Source organism: Sinohyriopsis cumingii, chromosome 15, assembly GCF_028554795.1.
Source record: "Sinohyriopsis cumingii isolate HCF-2022 chromosome 15, ASM2855479v2, whole genome shotgun sequence".
Classification (NCBI taxonomy): Eukaryota; Metazoa; Mollusca; class Bivalvia; order Unionida; family Unionidae; genus Sinohyriopsis; species Sinohyriopsis cumingii.
The window spans coordinates 126,775,324-126,802,631 of NC_142975.1; the positions used below are offsets into that span (position 1 = coordinate 126,775,324).

The following is a 27,308-nucleotide window of genomic DNA, read 5'->3' on the forward strand; positions in this document are numbered from 1 at the left end:
TCTAGTAACCATTTCTACCTGACACCAGTGCTTTTAAATTAATTCTATTTTCTATTAGAATCATTAGATCTAGCTCTCATCCAAAGAAAAATATGTACCATCCAAATTAAATTTGTCAAAACTGATTTCATACATGAAAAGACATAAATTGCGAGGAGAAATAAATGAAGGGGAAAAAAGGATTTTGTAATAAAATAGAATGCCGGTGAGAGAGAGAGAGAGAGAGAACCAGTGAACAACTCCGTTCGCGCAAACTGCACTTTCATCATACTGGAAATTGACAGTCCAGACATGTAATCAAATACACGTTATCAATTGATACGGAGATTGTTGCTTTGTTTGCTATATTCATGAAATCATTTTAACACCTATCTGAAAACTCTTATCACAGTATAGCTTTTATGCCATTATTTATGCTATTTAGACAATTTCATTTATTTCTGCGCTCTCAGTAGATTAACAATTAAGATATTAGACGTATCTGTACTAATCACTCAGATTATCGAGACGTATCTGTATTGAATCATCCAGATTATCGATACGTATCTGTACTGAATCATTCAGATTATCGATACGTAACTGTACTGATCATTCAGATTATCGATACGTATCTGTACTGATCATTCAGAGTATCGATTATATTTGCCCTCTGTATATGGTTCCTTTGTTTACTTCGGTTGGTTGACATCGGTGTAGTATTTCTCTATATTTCTATAGTATCTTTTCTGTCATGTTTTTTAATGCATCTGCATTTTCCAGCACAGTTTCGTGTGTGTGTGTGTGTGTGTGTGTGTGTTTAAGATCCTCTGGAAATACCTAGATGTAATGATCCAGCCACTTAAACATAAAAATGTCTAAGCATCAACTACTTCCACACGCTGAATACAATGTGTGTGTCTGTGTCTGTGTGTGTGTGTGTGTGTGTGTGTCGAATACGCTCTCAATCATATCGGATGAAGCTCCTTCTTAAATGAGCTATCTCGTTTGGACATTTTTCATTACAATTGTAGCAATTTGTTATCATCATTTATTGCAATAGGATGACTTGAGTAGCACGACGACGATCCACCAGCTTACAAGTCACCAGCTGTGTTAGAGTCATTTCTCAGTATGCTATGCAATAGTTTCATTAGTGTGATAATTATTACTATTAAAGTTTCAAAATATAAGATTTATATATTTAAGGCATGATTTAAAGCAACAATTCAATATAATCTCTAATAAGCTTTTGACAGACATGACATAAACAACGATAAGGACATTAAATAAAATATGATTGTCTAGTCATACAAACACAACATAATACAGAGACATAGCACGCGTATAACATGTAATCAGACAAACAAAACATTTTGTTAAAGCAATAATTAGAAGTGAATTTAATGTTTACGTAAGTATCGACCCCCCCCCCCCCCATGACTTAGTAAGTTCGATAAATTTAACTCAAAGGAAATAAAAGACAATCTCTATGCAGTTTATTATCCCAACATTGCTGTTTGTCTTAGGTTTCCATATGAGAAGAAAGAATGGCAATTGGATATATTATCACTTTCCGCTTTCGTCTGGCGCATAAATATTTTCTTATGGCTTTGAAGAACAGTACATTTTATTTATTTATTTGGACCAGTCTAATATGGCGTCCCTTCTTGGACGGGCCGGTGTCCTTGGGCAAAGAGTTATTCGTTGCTCAGCGGCCAAGGTACATCACGAGAAAACAAATTTGAAAGAAAATAATTGGCCATGATGCTTGTGCGTCATTTTATTTTAACATTTTTGTGTGAATCGCCTGCAGTAATTTGAATGCCACTTTGGTAAACGGAAGGACTGTAGTATACTCCCTATTTCTTATTTCGAGTTATGCCTAAATTCGCGATAATCGGAAGCATCCGAATAGTTAGTGCTACACTTGATTTTCAAACAGTTTGGTGAGCCTGTCTAAATGCTCGAATATTATAAGGCTCAAACATTTATTAGCTGTTGTTCAATTCAAGGAGTATTATTTTCCTAAGATTGCTGACAATTTGTTTCGTAAGGGCACGTATCGTTACTCGCAATTGACCTTTCAAATTGTATATGTGCTGTATGTAATACAAGGTAGGAGACTTTTCCCATTTCTTCTGGCACATATTTAAGAATACTACACTGATATCACATGATACATTTCACCTTGCATAATAACTTTCGCACTAATGTTTATGAAGGGAGTTTCAACACAAAGTTAGAAACGCTGTCACACCTTTAAGGAATGCCAGATCATTTTCCCAATCTACTACACAACATGGCCATGATGATTCCCACTTCATATGCAAGTACAACAAGCTGAATCGAATACTGCCCTCTTAGTGCTGGATTATGATTGAATTTGTCGTTAGGTGGAGCACATCATTTTCGGTCCACCAGTGAGAGAGGCATTATTGTACAACATGTGTATATATTTTTTATCAATATGTTTGGAATATATCTTTATTAACTAGAGAAAAATAAGTTTAGAAATTGTATTTTCAAACTACTGGTGTTCAGCATGTGGGAAATGCTTCTACAACCTTGATTAAAATATAGCCCAATACAATTTTTCTGATGAACATCTATTTCTGAGGATGTGCCTTTCATACATGGATTAAAAGTACAGATTGTATAATTTCAGAATGTTGTAGCCTGTACTCTTTTCGTAATAATTTTGGTCCTGTAATGTAATATTGCTAATAAAAGATGAAATAATAGACAGATGTCCAGAAAGTGAGAAGGGCCCATAAATTTGACCTTGGGGAGCCCCTAAGGGTCCCATTCCTTGAAAGCTCGAGAAGAAAGTGCAAGTAGATTTCAAACAGAAAATAAAAATTTAAGACTAATAATTGATATACAGAAATAATAAATTATTCCTAGAATGGTAGTAACTTCCTCTCTTCAGGTATTACATGCACAACTTTCAGTTTGTCCTCAAAAGAATGAAAAGACATAAAATTTAAGAACAGCCTTGAAAGTTTAGACATACCCCACTTAATCAGAATTTCATGTAGCTGCTGTAAGCAGTAATATTTGGTAGGGAAGGTTTGAAGTTTCATATCTCTGCATGTTAGTTCCAGCTCTGCCTTAATCACTGGAACTTTTCTTTAACTAATTTATTCAGCTTGAAAGGTTTTGGATTTGCTTATCCATACCCTGAAAGTTGCAATCAGGAAGTTTTACTAAGGTGTATTAGTTAATATCATATCACTTTTGAAGCATAGCTTAGATATGGATAGCCTTAACAATGTCATTTTCATTCATGATTGCATAAGCATTAGTGGTATGTTTTTGTAGTTGAGTTTCTATGACTACTATATGCTCAGTCATGAAACTTGATTTTTGAATTCATGTTGGAGGATACTGCTCATCAGAGGTCACTGTGACCTACTTTTCAAGTTCAAGTGACTTTGCTGTGTATTGAAATTTGCCTTAGTACAGTAAAATGGGTTTGAAAATTTGAAGGATGACAAGATGTATAGTTATGCATACCCAATATATTTGTTTTCAAAGGTTACATCAGTCCAACTTTATGATGTCCGAATAGTGCTGAATGGTAGAACAATATGGAGAACATTTGCAACAGCAGCAACAGCAACTGATAAAAGTTCATCAGGGAAGGTAACTCCAATCACATCCAAGCCAGAGAAGAAGGTAGAACAGACAGTATCAGACCTTCTTACAGAAGATGTATATAGGTAACACTTGATAATTATATTTAATAAACATTTATCTATAACAATACATCATTGATTGATACAGCTCTGATGGCCTAGTGGTTAGAGAATCTGCCTCGGATGCGGTAGGTCATGGGTTCAATATCCCAGCCGAGTTATACCAAAGACTTACAACAATAGTACTAACAGCTGCCTTGCTTGGTGCTCAGCATTAAGAGGTTAGTGTTAAGACCGGTCGGCCTGGTGTCAGGATAATGTGACTGGGTGGGACATCATGCTGCATGTCTGCGGCATGATGCCCCAGTTCTAGACATCACTATAAACTGTCACACTGCAGACATTGTAGCGATATGACTGAAACATTGTTAAAGCTACGTTAAAAATCCAAATCACACACATATTGTTGATAAACTGTTCTTAAACCACTACATTTGGACATTACCCAGGTCTGTTCAGGTATTGAAAATTTAGAGAGGAAATTCTCTTCAATTAAAAAGGTAAAATGGGTTAAGTCAGGTGAAATTTTATGAAGCAAACACAAGTGGGACTTGCAGATATGATGTGGGTGTTTTGCTCGTTCAGATGATTTTTATTTCCTCCTATATCCCCATAAAAATATTGGGGAGGGTGAGACAAAGCTAAGCTTTTCTGCCTGTCAAAAAATATTTAGCCATTAAATGTATCTGTCACTTGGTACACATATTGGTCTTCTGGTTCATATGTGCCTTGTGCTATTCACAGCTCTTCATAGTATTTGTGGTTTTTGTCTATATTTCTATCTATCCATCCATTATTGGTATTCACTCTTTTGGTTCTGAAGTATAACCCTAAAACCATTCCAAGTACAGTGAAACCTGTCTTGATCAAACTCTGCTGTGAGTGACCACCTGTCATTTAGGTCCACAATCATGGTTGATTTTATTATATAAATGCACTGTCCAAAGTGACCACCTACAGAACACAACCAGCAACCATAATTTCCTGGCAAAATATTCATTTCTAAACTCTATTGAATGACTTCCTCACAAAAACACCACTGACTTTTATTTAATCCTTTGTAACCAGGACCACTTAAAACATAAAGACTGTTAACAAAAGCTGTTCCATTTAAATATACATGATACCCAGGGAAGGCAGTTTTTAAAAAATATGTGCCAGGGTATTTTGATTTCACAGAGTTCATATTAAAATGGGTGATTATGCCACTTTCAAATTGCCTTCCCTGGGTCCCATGTATGTTTTAATGGAACAGCCCTAAACCAAATCAAAGAAAGAAAATTAGTAATAAAGTGTAGTTCCAGTAACATTTCAGGAAGCTGCAGTGGCTTACATAGTAGAGCATTGGATTTTAAATCGCTGGTTCGTTATCCACCATTCAGAATTGATCCAGTATACTCTGTATGAAACATTACATGAAAATAGTTTAAAAATTCGAATTTTATTCTTTTTATTTTGTAAAAATTGGGCTGCTTACACTAAATTTCACTAGCTCAGGAGGGAGTTTTACTAGTCCTGGCTAATTTGGGCTAATGAATTTTTGTTCCTTGGAATATAATTATCTCAGTGACTATTTTCTAGTTTGCCTGTCAGTCCTCAGATATTTTCATTTCAGGAGCATAACTCTCAAACTGTTAAGGTGAATTTTCAACCAGTTGCATAGATGTATCCTTTTTTGCCATATAAACAAAGTGTTACTTAAGTACTGGTATTATTGTTATGTATATCTATATTTTGTGTGTTAATTTTCATGATTATAGATTGTATGCATCATTTAGTATATAATATGCTTAATACTAATTTTCTTTGTAGTTGTGGTTTTGTAATTTAAGATGCAGTCGTTTTTAGTAAACACATTGCATAGTTTTAGGATGGAAGTAAACATGTTGAGTACTGAAAACTAGTTATTCCTTTCATAAACCTCAGTCTTAGAGGAGACAAATAGTTGTGTTCGATTTGTTTGAAAGGATTTTTTAAATTTATTTTATCTATTAGAATTTTAGGTGCTCAGACATTAGGATTTAGAGGCAGTTTTGGAATTGTGAATTTATTTTAAGACATTTTGAATTATATCATTGTGATATATCAAGACTTGGGCACATCAGCACTTTATTTGGAACACCACTGGAATTCATTTGGAATACTGAATAATTTTGGACTTTTGATAGAAATTTGTTACTATTAAGAATTTCATTCACCATACTGTAAGTTCTTTTTAATTTTTCACTTTCTGTTTTAGGGAAATAAGTTATTTGTTCAGTTTTATAAAACATGTTGGTTTTTGTTTATTTTTGTAAGTTAGCTTAAGACCATAGAGTCATAACAGTATATAAATAAAAAGTATGGCATTATATAGTACCAGTAAAAGTAGTATACAGATTGAGAGTACTGGGCCAGAGGAAATGCTCTAATGGAGTATTTACGTAAGGAAGGAGGGGCCCCAAGTGGCCGAGTGGTCTAAAGCACTCACCGTTACGGATCACTGCCATCTCACCTCTGTCTGCGTCGGTTTGATTCTCAGATTCGGCTGATGTGGTTATGTGAGAAAGCTATGCTAGTAGCTTCTCGTGGGTCGGTGGTTCTTTCCGGGTTCTTCCTTCACCATTAATACTGGGTGCCATGTATAGCCTATCTTGCGCTGAAAAATGGCGTTAAACCCTACAACAACAACAACATAAGCAAGGTATATCAGTGACATGCCATCTCTAAATGACCCTTTTTTAGTTATATAGTTACAGGTGGAACACTGAAGGTCGGATGAAGAGACCAGCTTGCTGTAGATACCATGGCTGTAATTCTTTCATTTTACAGGAAAACCTGTCTTAAACAGACACCTCTTAAGTGTGATAGAAATAGCCTTATAAGACTGGATAGACGAGGCAGATTTCAAATTTGACTAATATTTATTCATTTTGAGCTGGGTCTTTTTTGTTGAGAGGATAATTTACTTTAAGTCACCACAGGGAGTGAGGAAAAATGATTACCATAACCTCATGCAAATTGTAGCACAAAGGGAGGGGGAAAATGGTGCCACATATTACCTGAACCTCATGCAGAATGTACCACAAGGGGAAGGGAAAAATGATGCCACATTATTACCTGAACCTCATACAAAGTGTGAGAGATCAGCAGAAAGGAAAATGAAAACTGATGCTACATACTTACTTGAACCTCATGGAGAATGTGAGATCAACACAAAGAGTGGGATAAAGTGATGCCATATAATTACTGGAAATCACATGCAAAATGATAGTCATTATCAGAATGGATTATTTTCTAAATCCAAAGAATTTGTTTTTGTTGCTTCCTTTGTTCAGATTCAAATCTTTGAATGTAATGACTTTGATGATTGGTAAATATTTTGGTCTCTTTTTTATGCTTATCAGCCTATTTAAATGAGAGTGTGGAATAAATATTTGAATTACCCAATATAGTAATTTCATTCTTTTGATAATTTTAGGGAAAGGTACATTCCTATAACAAGAAGATCCATAGTTAGACACCTTATTGCTGAGAAGGACTTTCTAACACAAGATGAAAAGAAAATTTTTACTGACTTTGCTGTGGCCCTGGATTCAGCAATTGTAAACCGCTATCATGGAGTGTTACAGGAAGTTAAGGTATTGGATTATGGGGCCTGCAAGAACAAGGAATTAGAAGTTTAGTTCCCCACTTTTTATACAAAATATGGTCAGTAAGAGTCATAATTGAAGTTTATACTTTTGTAATTGGTACATTTACAGCATCAGTCATATTTTTGTCTTTGCCTTTGCCAGCAGATAGCACTGAATTGGTATTACTTTCTGTGGCTAGAATGGCAATAGAATCAGCATCATTAAGAGCTTTCTAATCATTAATTACAGTCTGATAGTATTAAAGAGTCATCTCCATCATGGGGTGGGGGGCCCTGAGTGGCCGAGTGGTCTAAAGCGCTCTCCGTTACAAATCACTGCCATCTCACCTCTGTCTGCGCCGGTTCAAGTCTCGGATTCAGCCAATGTGGGTATGTGAGAAAGCTTGCCAGTAGCTTCTCATGGGTCGGTGGTTCTTTCCTGGGTTTTCCTGGGTTCTTCCTCCACCATTAACACTGGCCGCCATGTATAGCCTATGGTGTGCTGAAAAATGGCGTTAAACCCCAAAACAACAACAACAACAATCCATCATGGGGTGGGGTGAGGTGCAAGAAGGGTGGTGGTTTATTTATGTGAGGAAATTGCTCTAGTTAATTCTTATTGTAAATATTCATGTTGATAACCAGTCAATTATACCAAGTTTTATACAGTGAATGTCAGTCTTTGCCTTCCTTTCCTATGCGACATTGTCTAAGCTTCATGTATTATTTCTAGCTCTACTGGTCATAGACCAGAAGTGCTTATTGGATGGCTTGTTGCCCATTGTCCATCCATTAGCAAAAGTGCTATTGCTACTTCTCCTCAATTACATGGATGATTTTAATGAAATTTGAAACATACATTCGCCACTTGCTCTTGTTGGTCCTTATTGGAAATTGTGCTGCCACAGTGGACAACTTGAAAATCTTGTTGATACTCCATCTGAATAAATGATCACATAATAATGAGGTTTTCACTAAAAGACTACACTACTAAATGAAAATGATGCTGATCAGGTGTCCAGTACAGCCACCATGGCAGCCATCTTGGAAATCTTGTTACACCTTTTCCTTGAAAGTTTGTGCCAGATAACCATGAACCTGCTTTATAATGTGGGTTCAGGCATGGATCTCATTTTATAAACTAGAAAATATCTCCCAAAACTGGCAGTATTTGTTGAACACAATCAAAATTGGTAAATGAAACCTTGATATATTGCTTGTTTTATCATCAAAAACTGGTTGGTACCAGAAATATGAATCAACATCATGAAATTCTCACCTTTTAAGAAGACATATATGTTGTCAAATTTTCATTCCAAACAATTTTCTCAGTACACTGTAGATAACAATAGTATAAAAAAAATTCTATCAATTAAAATGACACCAATGTCTACTGGTGGCAACACTGTAATAAATAAATAAATACCAATTAAATAAGTTTTGTCAAGTGAAATTTGTGTTTTTAGTTTTATCTTTTAAATCAATTTTGATGTAATCATCATAAATGCAATATGCCCTCTTGCATGCAAAGTTGAAAAATGTCAATCTACCATCACAGCTATGTCTGCAAGCATTTCGAAGGGAACCTAATTAAATGCCAACCATGTTCTGATCTCTGACTTGCAGAAGTATTTGTTGTATTGTTACACTCAGTTAATAGCAGATCAGCTTTGTATTGTCACATTAATTATGTCATTTGTATCAAATCAGATAATGGGGGTGGAATAAAAGAAAAGTTTAAAGGCATGTAGATGCTACCATTGTAAGAGCTAGCAGTCATAGTCATATGTCAGGTTCACTCATTTCTATTAGTAATTGAACACTGTTGTAAATATTATATAAGTTATATATTGAAGCTATTTAGATTAGCCTACTCATTTACAGATGCGATCAAAGATAGCAAGGCAACCAAGCAAAATGAGTACTTGCTGACAAAAAAGTTTTGTTTCACAGATATGGATCATTGTGGAGATGTAGGTTCCAAGAGTTTGGAGTGAACTTCACATTCCTGAATTTGCATTTAGGGATTTCCTCAAGGATGACAAGAAGTTTCACTATTACTTCCAATAAAATCACACATCAATATGTTACTAATAGAGCAAGCAAATATAAAATAACATTGATGGTTGTTTCAAGAAATACATATCCCTAGTTTTTGAAGAAAAAAAAGGAATCTTGTTTTGTTGGCAATCACCACCAACAAAAAGCAGTGATGTGATAATACACTGTGTTTTCATGTATACATTAACAGTCATTGAAACTACATGGAGTTTTGTTGTTAATGATCTTTCACAGGTTGGGTATCTTGAAAATAAAGATAATTTATACAAAAAAGCAAACAACTTCCTTAGAGAAAACTTTGTATTGACACTTATTCCCAATAGGATTATAAAAATGAGTATTCTGCCATTACCCCCACTGACCTCTAGGTGTTCTCGGTGTTCAGCAGATTTGGCATCCCCTTCTAAAACATTTTAATTTCCAGTATGGCTACTGTGGTAGGCATATTGAAACTCTTGCTATGGCTACTTGTTCAGAATTGATGGTCATAGCATCATAGGATATTTGTCAAAGACATGATATCTAGTTGGTCTTTACAAAAATAATGCCCAACAGGTATCCAATAAGGCAGCCACAATGAACATATTTAATATCTTGCTAGTAATTCTAATGAAAGGATGGTCATATTGGCATTGGGTTTTCAGCATTAATCTAATGGTTTATAGCTCCTTCTTAAATAAAATGACTTTGATCCTACATCAGATCTGGCTGTCAGAGCAGCAAGTTTGAAGATCTGTTAGTTCATGAATATCAGAGATGGTTTCATCACTCTTTAGTTTGACACAAGAAATGGTCTCATCTTGAATTCCTGGAAATTCATTCAGATAATAGGGCATCAATCCCATTAATAGACTTGTTTAAATTCATACCTTTTTAGGATGAAAGTTTCTGGAGACTTCATTAAATTTGAAAAATAGTCTGATATATATTTACCTTTCATGGTTGAATTCTAGCCCCTGATCGAGTGAGTGAGCCTTATCAGTCACCTTGCTTGTCGTTCCATCCGTCTGTTCATTCACACTTTTTGCTGCCAGGTCTTTGGTTTGTGCTCATACAGGTGGTTGTTTTAAACATTAAAGCAATTGCCATTTGCATCGGTAATAGTTTTATTCTTTTGTATTCTTTATTTTTGTTATTTGTAGAGGTTAAATCACGACATAAAATACCTACTAATATGAAAATTTTGACAGGCAAAGCCATGAATTTAAGTACCCACGAAAATGCCTTTTTTTATATACAAAAACCACGAATATTGAGCCAAACAAAAATAAATGATGCTACATTAGTCATAAAGGTTGTTACATGTCCAGATGTATGACATTTCAATTGAATTCCAGTGGTGTTCTAGATAAATTCCAATATTGAATGTATTGATGTGTCTGTAGTCTTGAATGTGCTAATGTGCCAGTGACCTGGAATGTGGTGATGTGTTGACAGTCTTTGTGTCACAGTAATATAATCCACAATGTCCTTGTTTGAATTCACTATAACTCAAAATTAATGTTTAGTCTAAGAATAATATTGAGCACTTTGTAATTCCAGTGAATAATAATTTGAACAAATTAATTCACCCCAGTTAAAAACTTAACACAACAATAAGACTGAATCTGCTTTGAATGTTAATGCAAAAATGAGTCATTTCTAAAGTAAACAATAGTGATATGAAAAGCTATGACACATTAATAGAACCAGGATTCAGGTCATTCTCATCTCTAAAACATTAAAAGTTGGCAACGAGTTTATGAATTTCCAAGTGGAAAACTTATATCCTAGACTCCGATTCAAATAAACATGTTTAATCCATTAATAATGATCTGAATATGTAGTCTGTAATCTCAGAAATATTAGCCATTTATTATATTGTTTACAAATTGTGACTGGTCAGGTATACCATTTACTTGATTTTAGACTATAATCATTGAGAGATAGCCAACAAACAATACAAATTAAATATACATAATATAATTTAAATTCTAGTATTTCATTATGTCATGTACATGATTCATGATTCCCGATTTGTCCAACTGTCTTGGTTTGTACAGCATAACGTTGCCATGGTTTGTTACGTTTCAGTCAGATTCAGCATGCAACTTTATATTGATAAGACCCTGAATGAGTTTTACTTCCAGAATTACACTGCAACATTCACAGGAATTTTGTCATACACCTTTATATTAGTGGGACTTTGAATAAGTTGATTTCTGGCATTTCTCGTTTGTAGGAGTTATTGCCCCTGAATGCCTATTCTGTCAACTTTGGATTTCAGCACAATATCCTCAGTTTAAAACCTTGTCAGGCAAATTATTGAGAGTGATATTTTCAGTGATGCACCAGTTGCTAATTCTTGTCATCAACAGATTCAAATCTTCAGCATTTTCATCATGCTTTTACAAAAGTTTCTTTTTTTAATAAAACAGATATGAATGAAATACTCAGTAAAGTTGGATTCTGTTTTTGTAAAGACCTTATTTCTGTGCTTAAGATCTCCATCCCAAAGTTTGAAGCTTCTGGGTACATCACTGAGGGTAAGGACTACCCCAGAGGAAAATGTCATTTGAATAACTGCATTTGTCTTTAGTCACAGTAAGAATGTTGCCATACGGTATCTTAATAGTTTTCGAGCTATGACGCAGGGGCTAAGTTCCCTTGGGAAGTTTGATTGACCCTGTTATTACTGTCAGTTGCAATAACAATTTGTGTTTCCATTTCAAATATGATTGATATATATATATATATATATATATATAGGAAACTGCCATCCAACAGGAAAATGTGGGTGGAGTTTCAACACTTGGGAAAAGACACTGGTGCAGGACTAATCAGTAAAACAAAACAAAAACATAGACCCTGATCTGCCAACAAACTTAAATGACAGATCAGGATCTGTGTTTTTTGCAATCAGATCTGATTTATAAGTAAGTATACATGGTATGTATATGTAATGTAAAACCTTAATTTACTTTTAGACACTATTTGATCCAATAAACCCAGATAAAGATACAATGCAGACACGTAAATGGGACAGGAGAGAGCGACTGGACAATGAGTTCTGGCTTATGCAGAAATTGGAGGATGTTCTAGAACGAGCAAATTTTCATGAGCTGCCAAAAAATATTGTGCAGAAAGCTATTGAAGAACATGAAGTGAATGAAGGGGTTAGGGTATGTATTTTCTTGGTAGTAGTTTTCAGTTTTCATGCCTAATTACGAAATATTACTTTGTATATTCTTCCATTCATACTTCTGGTTACGCTTTGCAATTAGGTGGGGCATTGTGTTCCACAAATAGATTTCTTGTTCTATGAATATTTATGATAATGATGATGTTGATGACCATGGTAACATTGATGATTCCAGGGTTGTTAGTTATAATAAAGATCACAACAGCAGTGTTGATGTGTTGGTGGTGGCACTAGAATTGGTGATATGTTTTTAAAGTTTTTCTCACATATTTTTTACATGATTGCAAAAGAAATAAAAGCTGAAAATTGAAGTGAAGCATTAAATACTGCAAATTCTTTTTTTGTCTGTATCAGATCTTGTACTTTTGCAAAAAATTTCATTTTTGTTTATGTTCTAATTTATCCACTTATGGTCAACCAAATTTTTATAAAAAGGTAAATACCAGTGTACCACTTGACCAAAAGAAAATTAAGATAGATTTATTTACACAAACGTTGTAATCACAAACATCCATGACTTCATGCCATACATGTATATTTTTTATCTGTCTGATACTGAAGAAGGGTATTCTAGGTTCATAATGACTGTACCTTACACCACAAAATATACATCTCAAAACATAGGTTTTTGGCAGATTGTAGAATTAGTAATTTTCCTTACTTTATTTTCCTACACATAAGAGTTGTATATAGCTGATTTGAGACTTCTACTCAAGATTGGAATTAACTTTTATCGAAGTTATGAAGTTATATTGCTTCCATAGATGGGGATTGATGGTAATCTGGAATATGTTCCAAGACTGGGTAAATTATAGATATACTATTATTGCTTGTGACATAGTTACAATACCTTCACACAGGAGAGTGTGGTACTGAAATGACATTGCATGTAATGAAGGAGAATTTAAAAGAATCAAGCATTTTCATTATAAAATCGTCAAAGAGAGACAATGGTATCAAATAAATTAGACATCAAGGTAACTATTTCTCATAATATAAAGACCTGACATGTTTATGTTTCAAAAATTTACCTAAGATGTGGTAAGCTTACATAGTATAACAGTTTTTATTTGTAGGAACCACAAAATTGCCAAAAATTGGTACTTCATGAAAAATAGTGAATCCAGAGTACTTAATTGGAATTCTGATAAAAATGACAATTGCAGAATATGGTTTAATATCCAGAAATTTGTAATGAAAACTTGCTTTAAAAAACCACTGTTTTAGAAGACCACTTGTCATTTAAGAGCAGTGTCTTCAAGCATGGATTAGTGTTTATCCTGTGTATTTGGCATACTCAAGATCAAGATGTTACTCATTTTTTCCAGATTCTAGTAGGAATAGTTATCTTTTTTAAAATCAGTAAGCTTTTCCCACTCATGTCCTTACACCTACAGAGTTTTGCAGTAAAGCCTTGCTCAAAAAATTACTTTTAGAGACCATTTGGTATTGAAAAGAGCAATCTTTAGTGGTAAATTGGAAAATAAACTAGTCGTTAATGATTTCAGTTTTTTATATTGTGTATATATTCATTTGTTGCACTTTCAGAAGTTAGTATTTTCTTCTCAAACAAAACTCATTTTGCCTAGTCTAAAAACTGTTAATGTTAGCATATTTTGAACTATTTCAAACTCATTTCTTGGGCACATGGGATCAGTCTTTTCAGTCAGCTACATTGTTTAGGGCTAACATTGTTTCTTTGATACTACGTTGTTATGTATATTTAATTTGAATCAATGGTTCTTTGTTGTTTTTTTAAATTTATTTTATGCTGTGTAAAATAGTATCTAGTAGCTGACCTTCTCCAAAAACCAGTGACCATTTTTTGTAAGCAACATTTTTCTGACTAAAGGATAAATATTAGGATTATTATCATAAGTTGAATCAAGCACATTGGTATATTTTCACATACCTAGACCTGGTTTATGTGATGATTGTCACCTATTTTGTTATGGTTTTGATAACAGATCTTATTAAAACTTGATTCTTCTAGAACGGAACTTTTGACCGTCATTTGGATTTTCTTTTTATGTCAGTTTTTTTATATATAAGTCTTGTTTACTGAATATGCAATAACATCTGAGCAGAATCAAGTTGTATTACTGTTATGTAGTATATTGATTTGGATGAAATTATTCAGTTCAAATTATTTTTCTCTGGAAATTCAAAATGCTTGAAACTAATATTCTTGGACATAGAGACTTGGATTTATAGTGAAATTAAAATAAGAATATATTCTTGGATTGTATTGTTATCCAACAAAAGACTGCCACAACACAGGCCATCACAGGCACATCAACACTTCAGCACTGGATTTATTTTGGATACCACTAAAGTTTATTCAAAGCTGTGATCATTGGGACTTTTGTTAGAAGTTCTAGAATTATTTTCAATTTAAATCGGAATACCATAAGTTAATATTTTTTTTACATTTTCACTTTGTAATCTCTTAGAATACATTATTTTTTTGAATTTTACAAAACTTGTTGGTTTTCTTCTTTTCTGTTACTTTATGACTTAGACCCATAACAACATCTTAAGAAATTTCACTCATGGTATTTGAAGATAAGATAAATGTATGCCATCATTCTATCCATTGTGTTTGTTGCCAATGCACACAACTTTACCTTATACCGATCCCTCTTTCAGAAGTAACTGTAGAGTCCAACCTGTGCAAATAAGATTTTACTTTTTTCATTTAGCCACTTTTGGGGAAAGGTCTTTTAAAAAATTGTAAAAAAGGGTATTTCATTTTCACTAGGGTCTAGAATACAGTTCTAAAAATATGAAATGGTTTTAAAGGACATAGCCTATTTTCATCTCACATGACACTCCACCATTATGTTATTGATATCACTCAGTACAACAGATTCTTTACATGCAATTTATTGTAAATGTGTGAAACTGGGTACCATAAAGTTTCATTGCTATACAGAGGTAGAGGTGAGGGTCGTTTGCCTATTTACTTTCATAAGATTACCCGAGACAGGAAATCATGATGATTTTTTTTTCTTTCTTGTTTGTTTAAATCATTGTCTTGTATTTTGAATTATTTAACTAATTTTATCAGAGTATGTAGAAAAGAAATTTTAGCATTAAATATTTTTGCTATATATGAGCTAGGGAGAGTCTTAATTTTCATACCGTCACGTTGATTCACATATTTTTCTTTAGTGAAATTATACATGTTTTCATGTAAGTAAATATATAAGTCAACACCAAGATAAATCAAATAGGTAATGAATTAGACAAATAATTAATAATTAATTTAAGTACTTTTTCAGTACACACATGAATATTGAATGTTTAAATGAACTGGAATCTTAAAAGATACAAACTATTTTGCTTGTCAAAAGTTTTAGTTCATTTACTATATTTTCAATACTGCAAGAATAATTTTATTGCACTAGGCAATAAATAAATTTGCCCACTTTTGTCATGACTGAATTTTCATTATGTTTCAATATGTTCAAGAGCCCCAAGTTAGTTTTGTAAGCTTCTTCCATGTTTTATTTAAATAAATGAATTTAGATTATTGCTAAATTTTTGTGCACAATATCTTTTAAAAATATGGACAATGAAACTTAGTAAATATATGTGTCTGACATAATTTTGTTTGCTAATATTCCTTTGTAACATTCACACAATTTTCTGCAGAAATAAAAGATCATTCAAAAAAGGAATACAAAAGTTGTTTTGGTGTCATATCTTTTAATCGGTCTTTCTCATTTCAAGCATATGATACATCAGTGTCTGCAATCAGTACTTTAATAGTGTGTGTATTGACATCTTTTGGCAAAGGGGAAGTTAATTCAAAATAACTTTCTACCAGAAAGGTCTAACAGGTAAGAAAAACAAATTAACTAACTATGTTACATGTGCTATTTTCTTTTCTAGGTCAGCATTGATGCTGATAAATATGACATCCTGCGTTTCTGGGCATTGGGAAAAGAGACTCCAAAGGAAAAGTTACCTTGGTACCAGACTCTGTTTTGGAAGACATTAAAAGCAGTTCCCAGATCTCCAGATTATTTCAAGAGAGTTGTAGTAGCTCTTCGATTAAAGAAAGATGACAAGCTGGTCCTGAAATGTTTCAAGGAGATCCCAGTAAATGCCTTGGAGAAACTTTTGCCAGATGGAAGGATTAAAATTAATTCACTGGACAAAAGTTTATTAGGGATTTCACTTGGTATAGGCTTCATTAGTATTGTGACCAAAATTGTCACAATTTTAGCAGAAATGAACACAAACTGGGTTGTCATATTAACAGGTGCTACATGTCTGACTGCTGTGCAGTCCTGGACACAATATAAAAATAAGAGAAATAGATACTTAGCAGATTTGAATAGATTATTGTACTACAAGAATATTGCCAACAACCAAGGTTTGCTAGCATTACTTGTGGACCGGGCTGAAGATGAGAGTTTCAAAGAGGCACTGCTGGTTTATGCATTCCTTCTGACATACAGACCACCTCCATTACCCAGCACAGACAGCAAGAAAGACATTACTCCAGGAACAGGTGAGTTACCAGTGTTTAGCTTCAAGGGATTTCCATCCTCATAAACTTAAGGCATGTTTGTGTATGATTTTGTTACTAAGAATAGTTTGTGTTTCTAATAATTTGTACTTTTCTTAATTTGCTCTAATGGCCTATTTGGTTCTGTATTTTAAACGTTATATCATTTTCATAACAAAATGTTTACTGAAAATATCTGCTTTAATATTTTGGTAAAATATTTTAAGTCTTTTTTTATTTTTTTAATGTTTCAAGTATTAAGATTTAGTTTGTAATGCAGGGTCTGATGGCGTATGGAATTGATGTTTATTCTAATAGCTATGATCATTGGTTGAGATTGTCTTTAAAATGAATCAGGCATACATTTGTTGTTGTTGTTGTGGGGTTTAACGCCATTTTTCAGCACACGATAGGCTATGCATGGCGGCCAGTATTAACGATGGAGGAAGAACCCGGGAAAACCCCGGGAAGAACCACCGACCCACGAGAAGCTACTGGCAATTTGATTCATACATTGGGCCCAGGAAAAGGCATTCAGTCACAGTTTGAATGTTGCATTCATCAAGAATGTTTTGCAAATGCTTGTTTTAATTACAGGCTACACATAAAACACATTATGGCTAACTCCCAACATAATTCATCTTCAGGTGATTATTTCATTTAGCAAATACTGGCCAATGATAGTGATGAAAATGATTTTGAAAGTTTTGAATCTTCTTAAATTATTTTAGCCAAGAAAGTTTTATGGCAAATGCCAGTCAGATTTTCAGCCCAAAAATGATTTGGATTACAAGTTGGATGGACAAAAACAGATGACATGTAGGTCAACCCCATATTCAGTGGTATTTTGAAATTAAATGTAGATGTGGAGAATACCAAACATAATTAAAATACAGACAGTTTATATGTTGAGTGCAATGCATTTCTTTTCTCAAACAATTCAGCTAGAAAACTGTATAACACTTGAAGATAAATTGAATACATAAGGTACCAAAAAGAAATTAAAAAGTGAGGATACTTGTATTTTATTTATCAAAATATTTCTGTATGACCATACAGACTATGTCATTGACGGACTTAAACACTAATACAGCATTATGGATCAGATAAGGATCAGATAATAAATAGAGATAATAGTCAGCAAACCAATGATTCAGGAAAGTGAAGCTTGGGTGGAGTTGATGTTTGGAAAAAAATCATCTTTAAGAGATATCTATGAGACAAGACCTATCAGCTGTGGAAAATTGTACATAAAAACAATAAGGAGCAAGCTGGCTGGGCTAGAAATGCATATGCCCCTTCAGACAGCTGACCATGAAAGAGGTTTCTCAGCACAGAACAATATTCACACACAGATAAGGGAAAGTTTAAGCTCAGAAACAACATTGTTTGAGAATTTGATCTCATTAGAACCCTGACAGAATGGAAAAGAAGGAAAGAAAGGTGGATAGTTTAAGGTGACTTTTGAACTATGTCTGTTTACTCCTGCTCGTTATTTTTCTACTTGCCCCCTTATTTTGAAGACAAGAGGGGAGATGCCCCATTTAAATAAAATCCTGGCAGCATCTCTGGATTTATCTTGGCATGTTACTGGATTGGGTATCATTTTCAGGACTACAGAGATGTGAAACAAGCTTGTTACAACCACACTGTTTATGCTTGTAAAAAGGATCACGTTTTTATCAGATTTTCTGATTGGCTAGAATCCAACTAATTAACCTGCACATTAACACCAAAGAGACAAGTTGTATGACTTGGTTCATGTTTTAGATATGTTAAAATATGTGAAGTTAATTTATTCGATTCGTTATAGCTTGATAAGTTTATGCACCATATGTGCAAAAAATAAATCCAGAACATCTTTCTCACTTATTTCAATATAACCTTCTGTACAGCAGATAATAAATATTGGGTGTATCCATACATGCCAACCATTACGCTTTTTTTCACTAAATTTATGCCATACGCATAAACGTATATGGACTACGCTTTTTCGGTATATCCACCTTCCAAAAAAAATCAATTGTTTGTTTTCTCATTTTTATTAACATCTCATTAACCCCACAGACCGTATTTTAGAAAAGACGGCTTCTACGTAACTGCAGTATAAGAGTACGCTTGTCCGTGCCCTTTCCTAATGGTATTATGTTCTATTTATAGCAACTATTCTGTTACCCAGAAACATGCTGGTTCTTCTTTCAAACTTTCGACCTTGTATTCTATTTACAGCAGCTGTATGGCTTAGTGAGGAGAGAACAGACTGGTTTTCTAATTTTTAATCTTTACTCGCAGATTCTTTTTCCTAATTTATATTTTGTACAGAACCAGTCTATACGTATTTGGCGCTAAAAAGTATAATTTATTTTATTTGATGTGTGTATGAGAACAAAAATATCTCCTTTCAAATAATTTCACAGATGGATTAGAAAAAGGCCAAAAATAAACGAAACATAAAATAACATAATCCTCCAAAGATGAGGACACAAGGGCAGCATCATGAAATGTCTATTGCAGGCCGTATGGAAATAATTTTACTATTTGGTGCTAAAAGTCTTCAGATGTATTCTAGTCGATGTCTGTGTTAGAGCACTTATATTTTTTCAAAGAATTTCACAGTTGGATCAGAAAAAGACAAAAAAATGAATCTTTCAAAGATGAATACATAAATGGCATAATACAGCATTCCATTCTCGGGCACAGGGCCTCGTATCATTGCTTAAAATTGACCTGTCATACATGTACTATATAGTACATGTATGACAGGTGATGTCAGTTTTAAGCAACGATACGAGTCCCTGTATTCTATGGCAGCATCATGCTCATTGCAGTCTGTGTGGAAATGATTTTAATATTGGGCATGGTGGTAAATTTTATGTGGAGAAACACTTGAAAACAAAGAAACACATCGAATTAGCTCCTCTTACGAACTCCAATACTAAGGTAACTTCTTATCTACAGCAGAACTAAAGTGCGGACATGAATGTTATAAATGCAGAGGTGTTATTTACCGAGTTCTTAACAGAAAGATAATGAAGATTTTGCTATTGGTACAGAAGCAAGAGAATTCATAGAACACAATTCTACTGTACCTGTGAAGGTGTTTTATAATAATGTTAGAGATTATTATGCTACAGCCTGTGATTACATGCTCCAGAAATTCCCAATTGAAGATGGTGTGCAAAACGTTCATGGTCTCAACTGGTACAAAGTGTTTTAAAATACAACATGAAAATCTGTTGCTTTCGAAAGCTAAAAGTGCTACATATGAAAACTTTAAGCAGTAAAGGATGTTAAAAGACGAGAGGGGCAAATAAATCATTGTTTATTGAATTTTTAGCATGTTATATGTGGATTCCTCTTTTTCTGCTTGGATTCCTCTTTTTGTCCACTTGGATTACACTTTTTCCTCGTCAGGGGTTGGCATGTATGTGTATCTGGCTATAAGGCAAGGTGTATAACAGGCTATATGGCCAGGTGAGCTTATCCAATTGTCCTGCACCCAGATTCAGAGCTTTCTGTAAGACTCCTCCTGAATGGAGAGTCTTATTGAATTGGAATTTTCACTGAAGGACTTTTATGATGTTTAGTGGGTTCTATATTATGACAGTCATGATGCTCCTCTGTTGTACATTTTGACCACTGTATCAAAAATCTTGTTATCGCTACTTCTCAACAGATGGTCATATTGACATGATGCTTTCACTAAATGCCATGTGTCCACTTGGTCCTGAAAGAAAATGGTGCCAGTCTAGTGTCCAAAATAGCTGCCAAGATGACCATCTTGAAAATCTTATTTTCACAACTTCTCCTAGGTGATTGTATTGACAAGAGGTTTTCACTGAAAGACTTCATATGATCTTATTAGTTCATCCTAAATGTAAATGGTGCCAGTCTGACATTGATAGATTCTGGGTTTTTTCTCTCACCTGGATGTTCACATCTTCTACCAGGACTCTCACTGTCTTAAGACTGAGGTTCTGTGATTCTGAGTGTCAAAGGCCTAGAGAAAGCTCCAAGCATGCATCAGCTGTACAAATTTCAACCAGATTTGGCAGAGACCTTTCTGGCATGAAGCCTTTCAAGTTTATATGGTTGATTCTGATCTGCCACCTAATCTGAGCATCATTACTAAAATTAAACTGACGTTAAGCAGCTTCTGAAAAATTGCTGAACAGAATTTGACCAAATTTGGCAAAAAGCATCTTGGCAAGTTTATACAAAGGATGCCAGTCTGCTGTCAGTTATGTCTGCTGTTATGACTGTATATACTCATGTTTAAGCTTAATGTATAAGCTGACCTCCAAACTGAATGGGTACAAAACATTAAAATCTGCGTGACCCACAGATAAGCTTACCCATAAGTCTGAGACCACATCACAGTATGCATGCGGTAAGTTCTAAATGCATACAAAACAATACTAACAATTTTAGTCATAAATGTTAAGTCTTAATTTAAATAATAAAATCCTCATACTAAAATTCTTAATTATAAAAATTCTTTTACATAGAATCCTAAAATCGGGCTCGTTATCTTAATTGCTAAACAGTTTGTGACACTCAGCTTTTGTTATGGGTTTGCTGTCATCGTAGATGTTGTCATTGTCATCACTCATCTGATGAGTCATCAGTAAGTAGTAATAAGAGTGCTTTGTTACCCACCATCCACCTCCAGTATGCAGTATAGGAGCATGTTCCTATCACTTTCTTTCTGTAAACATTTTCATTTGTGTAACAAATTGAAAACCCTCCAAGGTGTTTCAAGCAAGTTTGGAACATATACCGGCATCAAGCAGATTACACAGAGGAGTCTTTTGATTCTTAGAATTTTTCACATGGAATATTTTGTATGTTTCGATGGTACAAAGTCTAGCATAAGTAGTGTATAAACTGAGAGTGATGGTCCATAAGTAGTAATTAAATTTACAGTGATAGACCATAGGATAGGAGTCTTTACGTAAGCAGTGTATAACCTGAGAGCGATGGTCCATAAGTAGTAATCAAATTTACAGTGATAGACCATAGGATAGGAGTCTTTACATAACCTGTGTATAAACTGAGAGCAATGGTCCATAAGGAGTAATCAAATTTACAGTGATAGACCATAGGATAGGAGGCTTTACATAAGCAGTGTATAAACTGAGAGCGATGGTCCATAATAATATAAAATTTACAGTGATAGACCATAGGATAGGAGTCTTTACATAACCAGTGTATAAACTGAGAGCGATGGTCCATAAGTAGTAATCAAATTTATAGTGATAGACCATAGGATAGGAGTCTTTACATAAGCAGTGTATAAACTGAGAGCGATGGTCCATAATAATATAAAATTTACAGGAAAAGACCTTAGGATAAGAGTCCTTACATAAGCAGTGTATAAACTGAGAGCGATGGTCCATAATAATATAAAATTTACAGGAAAAGACCTTAGGATAAGAGTCCTTACATAAACAGTGTATAAAATGAAAGCGATTGTCCATAAGTAATATAAAATTTACAGTGATAGACCATAGGATAGGAGTCTTTACATAAGCAGTGTATAAACTGAAAGTGATGGTCCATAATAATATAAAATTTACAGGAAAAGACCTTAGGATAAGAGTCCTTACATAAGCAGTGTATAAAGTGAAAGCGATGGTCCATAAGTAATATAAAATTTACAGTGATAGACCATAGAATAGGAGTCCTTACATAAGCAGTATATTGCAGTCTTTTCTCCAGGATACATGATTACATGAATCCCCTTTCCAGAATAAATGAGCAAGCATGTAAAAATCTTGCACATCAGATTTTGTTATAAACATAATGAAACCTGTAACATTCATTAATATATATAAAGCTCAGTCTGATCATGTACTCATCCTTCTAGATCAACTATTATAATCAAGCTAATCAAGCATTTACTAGGTGACTTTTTGCAACTGAGCGGTGATACACTTTCATTGATTATCTAGTTATTGCAAATGTTTTACCAACTGCAGATGGCAAGCCTGTGCAGTTTTTGATGTGCAGTGTTCAGTATTTGGTGGTAATGTCTCTGCTGTAACATGTCCATATACAAGTGTGTACAATACCTGCTGCCCCTCAATTTTCAGCCCAGAATGATCTTTGTTAAAACTTAGTTCTGCTATGTAACATGGATGTGATGTAATACATAAAAGTATCTTGATCATGTTACTCTGGTTTTGTTTCTGTCATTTCAGATTGTGTACATTCATCATTTGTTACATGACATTTGATTGGGTTACAGTTTTGGATTGTGTACTTTCATCATTTGTTACATGACTTTTGATTGGGTTACAATTTTGGATTGTGTACTGATCATCATTTGTTACATGACATTTGATTGGGTTACAATTTCGGATTGTGTACTGATCATCATTTGTTACATGACATTTGATTGGGTTACAATTTCGGATTGTGTACTGATCATCATTTGTTACATGACATTTGATTGGGTTAAAATTTTGGAGTGTCTATTGATCATCATTTGTTGCATGACATTTGATTGGGTTACAGTGAACCAGTGTTTGTCTGGTCGTTTCTCTCCATACATAACACTAAATCATGACAAACAATTTGTTCAAGATATTGGGACCCTGGGCAGCAGAGTGGTCTAAGGCACTTGCCTTTACAGATCACTGAAATCTCATCTCTTTCTGCATTGGTCAAGTATTAGTCTTGGCCATTGTGGGTGTCTGAGAAATCTTGCCAGTAGCCACCCATAGGTCATTGATTCTTACCTGGGTTTTCCCAGCTTCTTCCTTTACCAGATATACTGGCCACAATGTGCTGAATAATGGCATTAAGCCCACTACAACCAACGTTGATCAAGGTATTATAAAAGAAAGAAAGAAAGAAAGAGAAGAAAGTGGCAATATTGTTAATACTTTTGCGGATATTTTGGTTGTTAATTACAGGGGCCATATTAATGTCAGTAATACATTACCTGTTGATATAGTGTAGCTTTTCCTTCTGGAACAGAATGTACCTTCATTCTTTAAAAAAAAATTCATCCTCCCATGATATGCAAAGTTCTAGAAGATCAAAACCAAAAAAAATACAGTCTCAATCTTGTTTCCAACATCACTGGCCCATGTACAGTAGCCACCATCATTTTTTAGGGACACCATTGCATTGGAAGCAAATTCCTCTGGAAAATAGTTAAAATGAGAAAGATTTCCATCATCAGCAGTAGAATATTGTAAAATGATTTTTATTTCATATCTATTTATGGTTATGCTGATGTTGTTGGCCATTGTAGCCTGTTTTCTTGTTTTGCAGTAAGTACTGCCTGAAAGTGAATGCATGTGTGAAATTTAAAATCAAGTATATATGCTTAATTGTACCATGAAGACAACTCTGAAATATATCTCAGTGTCCAAGCTATAATTTATGTTTGACATCTCGAGCTGTTGCCAGCACTGATTACTTTTGAAAACACCACACTGAGTCAATTAAACATTATTCACAGTATAGTAATATATAAGTTTCAGATGTGGTTGAAAATGAAGAATAAACAAAAAACCAAGTTTTATTTTTGTGAACAATTTTAATAAATTGCAAATTTACCCAGGCCAAGAATGTATTCATATTCAGTGCATACCAATGTTGTTCCTGATTACCTTGAAAAGAGCCCGTTCTGATGGCCTAGTGGCTAAAGCTGAGTCATACCAAAGACATAAAAATGGTACTAACAGAAGCCTCAATAGGTGGTCAGCATTCATAGGTTCATGTTAGAACTGGTCAGCCTGGTGTCAGGATAATATGACTGGGTGGGACATGATGCTAAATGTCTGCTGGACATCACTATAAACTGCCACACTGCAGACATTGTAGCAATATAACTGATTTTTTTTTTTAAACGACATTAAAAATCCAAATCACACACACACACACCTCGAATAAAGACCACAGTCAAGAAACCATTGATCGCCATATATTCACAAAGAAGTATCAAATAATATGATTTATGATGAGAAATGAAACTTATAAAAACAAATTTGTTTTCCAAAGGAAAAAAGTATTTGCTAATTCTGCATATTAACTTATTATTTTGTTTTATGATATGTGTCAGTGTTACAATAACAAACAAACCATAGCTACAATGAGAACATTATAACTGCTTGAATTCTAAATGTTATATTTTTCAATTCAGTAATGAATAAAGATATTGACAAATGAAAACATTTTGTTCAGATCAATAGTTATTGAATGTTGAACATGTATGGGTTATGATAATCATATTTGTTTTAGTGTATTACATTGCCGTTTTAACATAAACATGGCCAAGTAGAACAACAAGCTATGAGGTGCATGTACATATATTTCTGGTTGAGTCACAGTGTGATTTTGTCCACTCGTCCACCCAGGACCAGTAGCTTGCATTTGAGGTAAATAACTATCAATTTCGGGGTCAGATGTCAAGGTCATTGAAAGAAGACAAATGATTGGTGCACAATAACAAATTTCTTGATAAATGTGTCAGCAAACTTTATAGATGGCTTGCACATGGTGTAAGGAAGAATCCTATTAATTTCAATAATAGGGTCATAGGTCAATGTCACAGAAGAAGAAAAGTGGTTTACACACAATATTAGTCCTACATGACACACCTCAACCAAACATTGTGGATGGTGTGAACTTGGGGTAAGGAATAAGGCTATTTATAAAAAAAAGTCAGAGATCCAGGTCACTGACTGAAACCAGAAAAATGGTTTCTGCACAGTAACATTAGTTACCTCACAGACCTTGCCCAGAATTTGTGGATGACTTTCACATGAAGGAAGGAAGAAGTCTGTTGATTTTGAGTTTGGTGATCAATGTCACTCTGAATAAAAAAAAAAGAAAAATGATTTTTACACAGAAATTTGAAAGCTATTAAACATATGTCGGGCATGTAATGTGCCATTCAGCATACTCTTGTTTATTTTCCAAAATCATAATTATGTCATCTGTAGTTCCTTCATAATGTCTGTATATATTTTTGGTGTAATAAAAGAAAACACTTAAATTTAAAAGACCAAAGCACATATTTTCTTATAGTGAAACCCCAAAATGTTTAAAAGTATGAAAAGTTCCCCTCACTCAATAGTCTGTGGTAAACAGAGACAGAGAGAGAGAGTAATATATTCAAAGTGTTTGTGTGTTGTTGGCAAGAGAATCAAATTTCACAATAAGTTTAAAGTTGCTTATTTTTTTTAGGTGGGTTGACAGAGGCTAGATTGCATAAAATGATGGAAGAATGGATTGTTCAAAAAACAGGAACAAAAGTGAAGGTGGACACATCAGAGGCTGTCAAACTTCTCCAGGACTTTGGAATATTACGCAAAGATGAAAATCGGTACCTAGTGATATCACTTGAGGCAGCCATAAGAAATCTTCCTCCACAGCCGCAGTCCCTGATTGCACGGGCAACTGATGCTGACCTTGCTGAAGGTTATGACAGGGACTCCTTCTTGGAAACAGAAGAGCAATATAAGAAAGAGGATGAGAAAGCAAAGAGATATGGATGGTTTTAATGGAGATAATATTGTTAGAGTACCAATTTTTGGTGTTGTCAGCATGATATAAAATTATATTTATTATATTATTTTTCTGCATTCTGTGATGCTTAGTGCAAAAAAATTAATTCAGGCAGCATTAAGTTTTGCTGCATTTTTTTCAGGGAACATTTTAGGCAAGATCATTGTAAGCTAATTAAATGAGACAATCTTGCCGCTGTGGCATCTATGTCAAGACTTTACGTTAAAAGAGTTGTAGTTTAAGATGGTGAAGAGGACATTATAAAGTCAAGCATACATTAAAGATGACCTTCATATAATGATAACCTTCATATAAATTCAGTTTTGGTATAATTTTGAAGCTTAATACATGTATGCCCTATTATCAATAAATCAGTATGAATTTGCCTATTTATACCTTGTTTTCTAAAGGTCATTGTAGACAGATTTCACTGAAAAATGAAATCTCAAGTATTCCATATTATTTAGGGCTGTACCAAGTAATGATTTTAAGTATTTGGCCAAATACGAATAGAGACCCATAACAACTGAGCCAGTATGAATACAAACAGTGACAAAGTGCTCCAAAATAAAATAATTTTTTCAGCAGGTCTAATGACGTTTTAATTAATTATAAAGTAACTAACAACGAACTCGTAAAGGTTCAAGTGCTATGGTTAATGTCTTGATAATACTTTATACATTAACTAATGAACTACAACATTAAAAGTTTCAAAAGCAGTCCAGCAATTAC

The 27,308-nt window shown here is 34.0% G+C and overlaps 1 protein-coding gene across 1 annotated transcript; it reads left to right on the forward strand.

The window, feature by feature from the left end:
- Positions 1 to 1,626: 1,626 nt before the first annotated feature.
- On the forward strand, positions 1,627 to 26,965 carry LOC149782716 (transmembrane protein 143-like). The gene is made up of 6 exons (XM_089934221.1): positions 1,627 to 1,699; positions 3,517 to 3,701; positions 7,138 to 7,297; positions 12,318 to 12,512; positions 16,430 to 17,054; positions 26,256 to 26,965. The coding sequence occupies exons 1-6, from the start codon at positions 1,634 to 1,636 to the stop codon at positions 26,570 to 26,572; spliced, it is 1,548 nt and encodes a 515-aa protein (XP_089790347.1). The 5' UTR covers positions 1,627 to 1,633; the 3' UTR covers positions 26,573 to 26,965.
- Positions 26,966 to 27,308: the final 343 nt, after the last annotated feature.

What these genes read in the sequence shown, in the direction of transcription:
- LOC149782716 (XM_089934221.1), top strand. Translation starts at nt 1,634, where the DNA reads ATGGCGTCCCTTCTTGGACGGGCCGGTGTCCTTGGGCAAAGAGTTATT. An exon ending in TTCGTTGCTCAGCGGCCAAG is followed by an intron (nt 1,700 to 3,516) that starts GTACATCACGAG and finishes TTGTTTTCAAAG; the next exon opens with GTTACATCAGTCCAACTTTA. An exon ending in GAGTGTTACAGGAAGTTAAG is followed by an intron (nt 7,298 to 12,317) that starts GTATTGGATTAT and finishes ATTTACTTTTAG; the next exon opens with ACACTATTTGATCCAATAAA.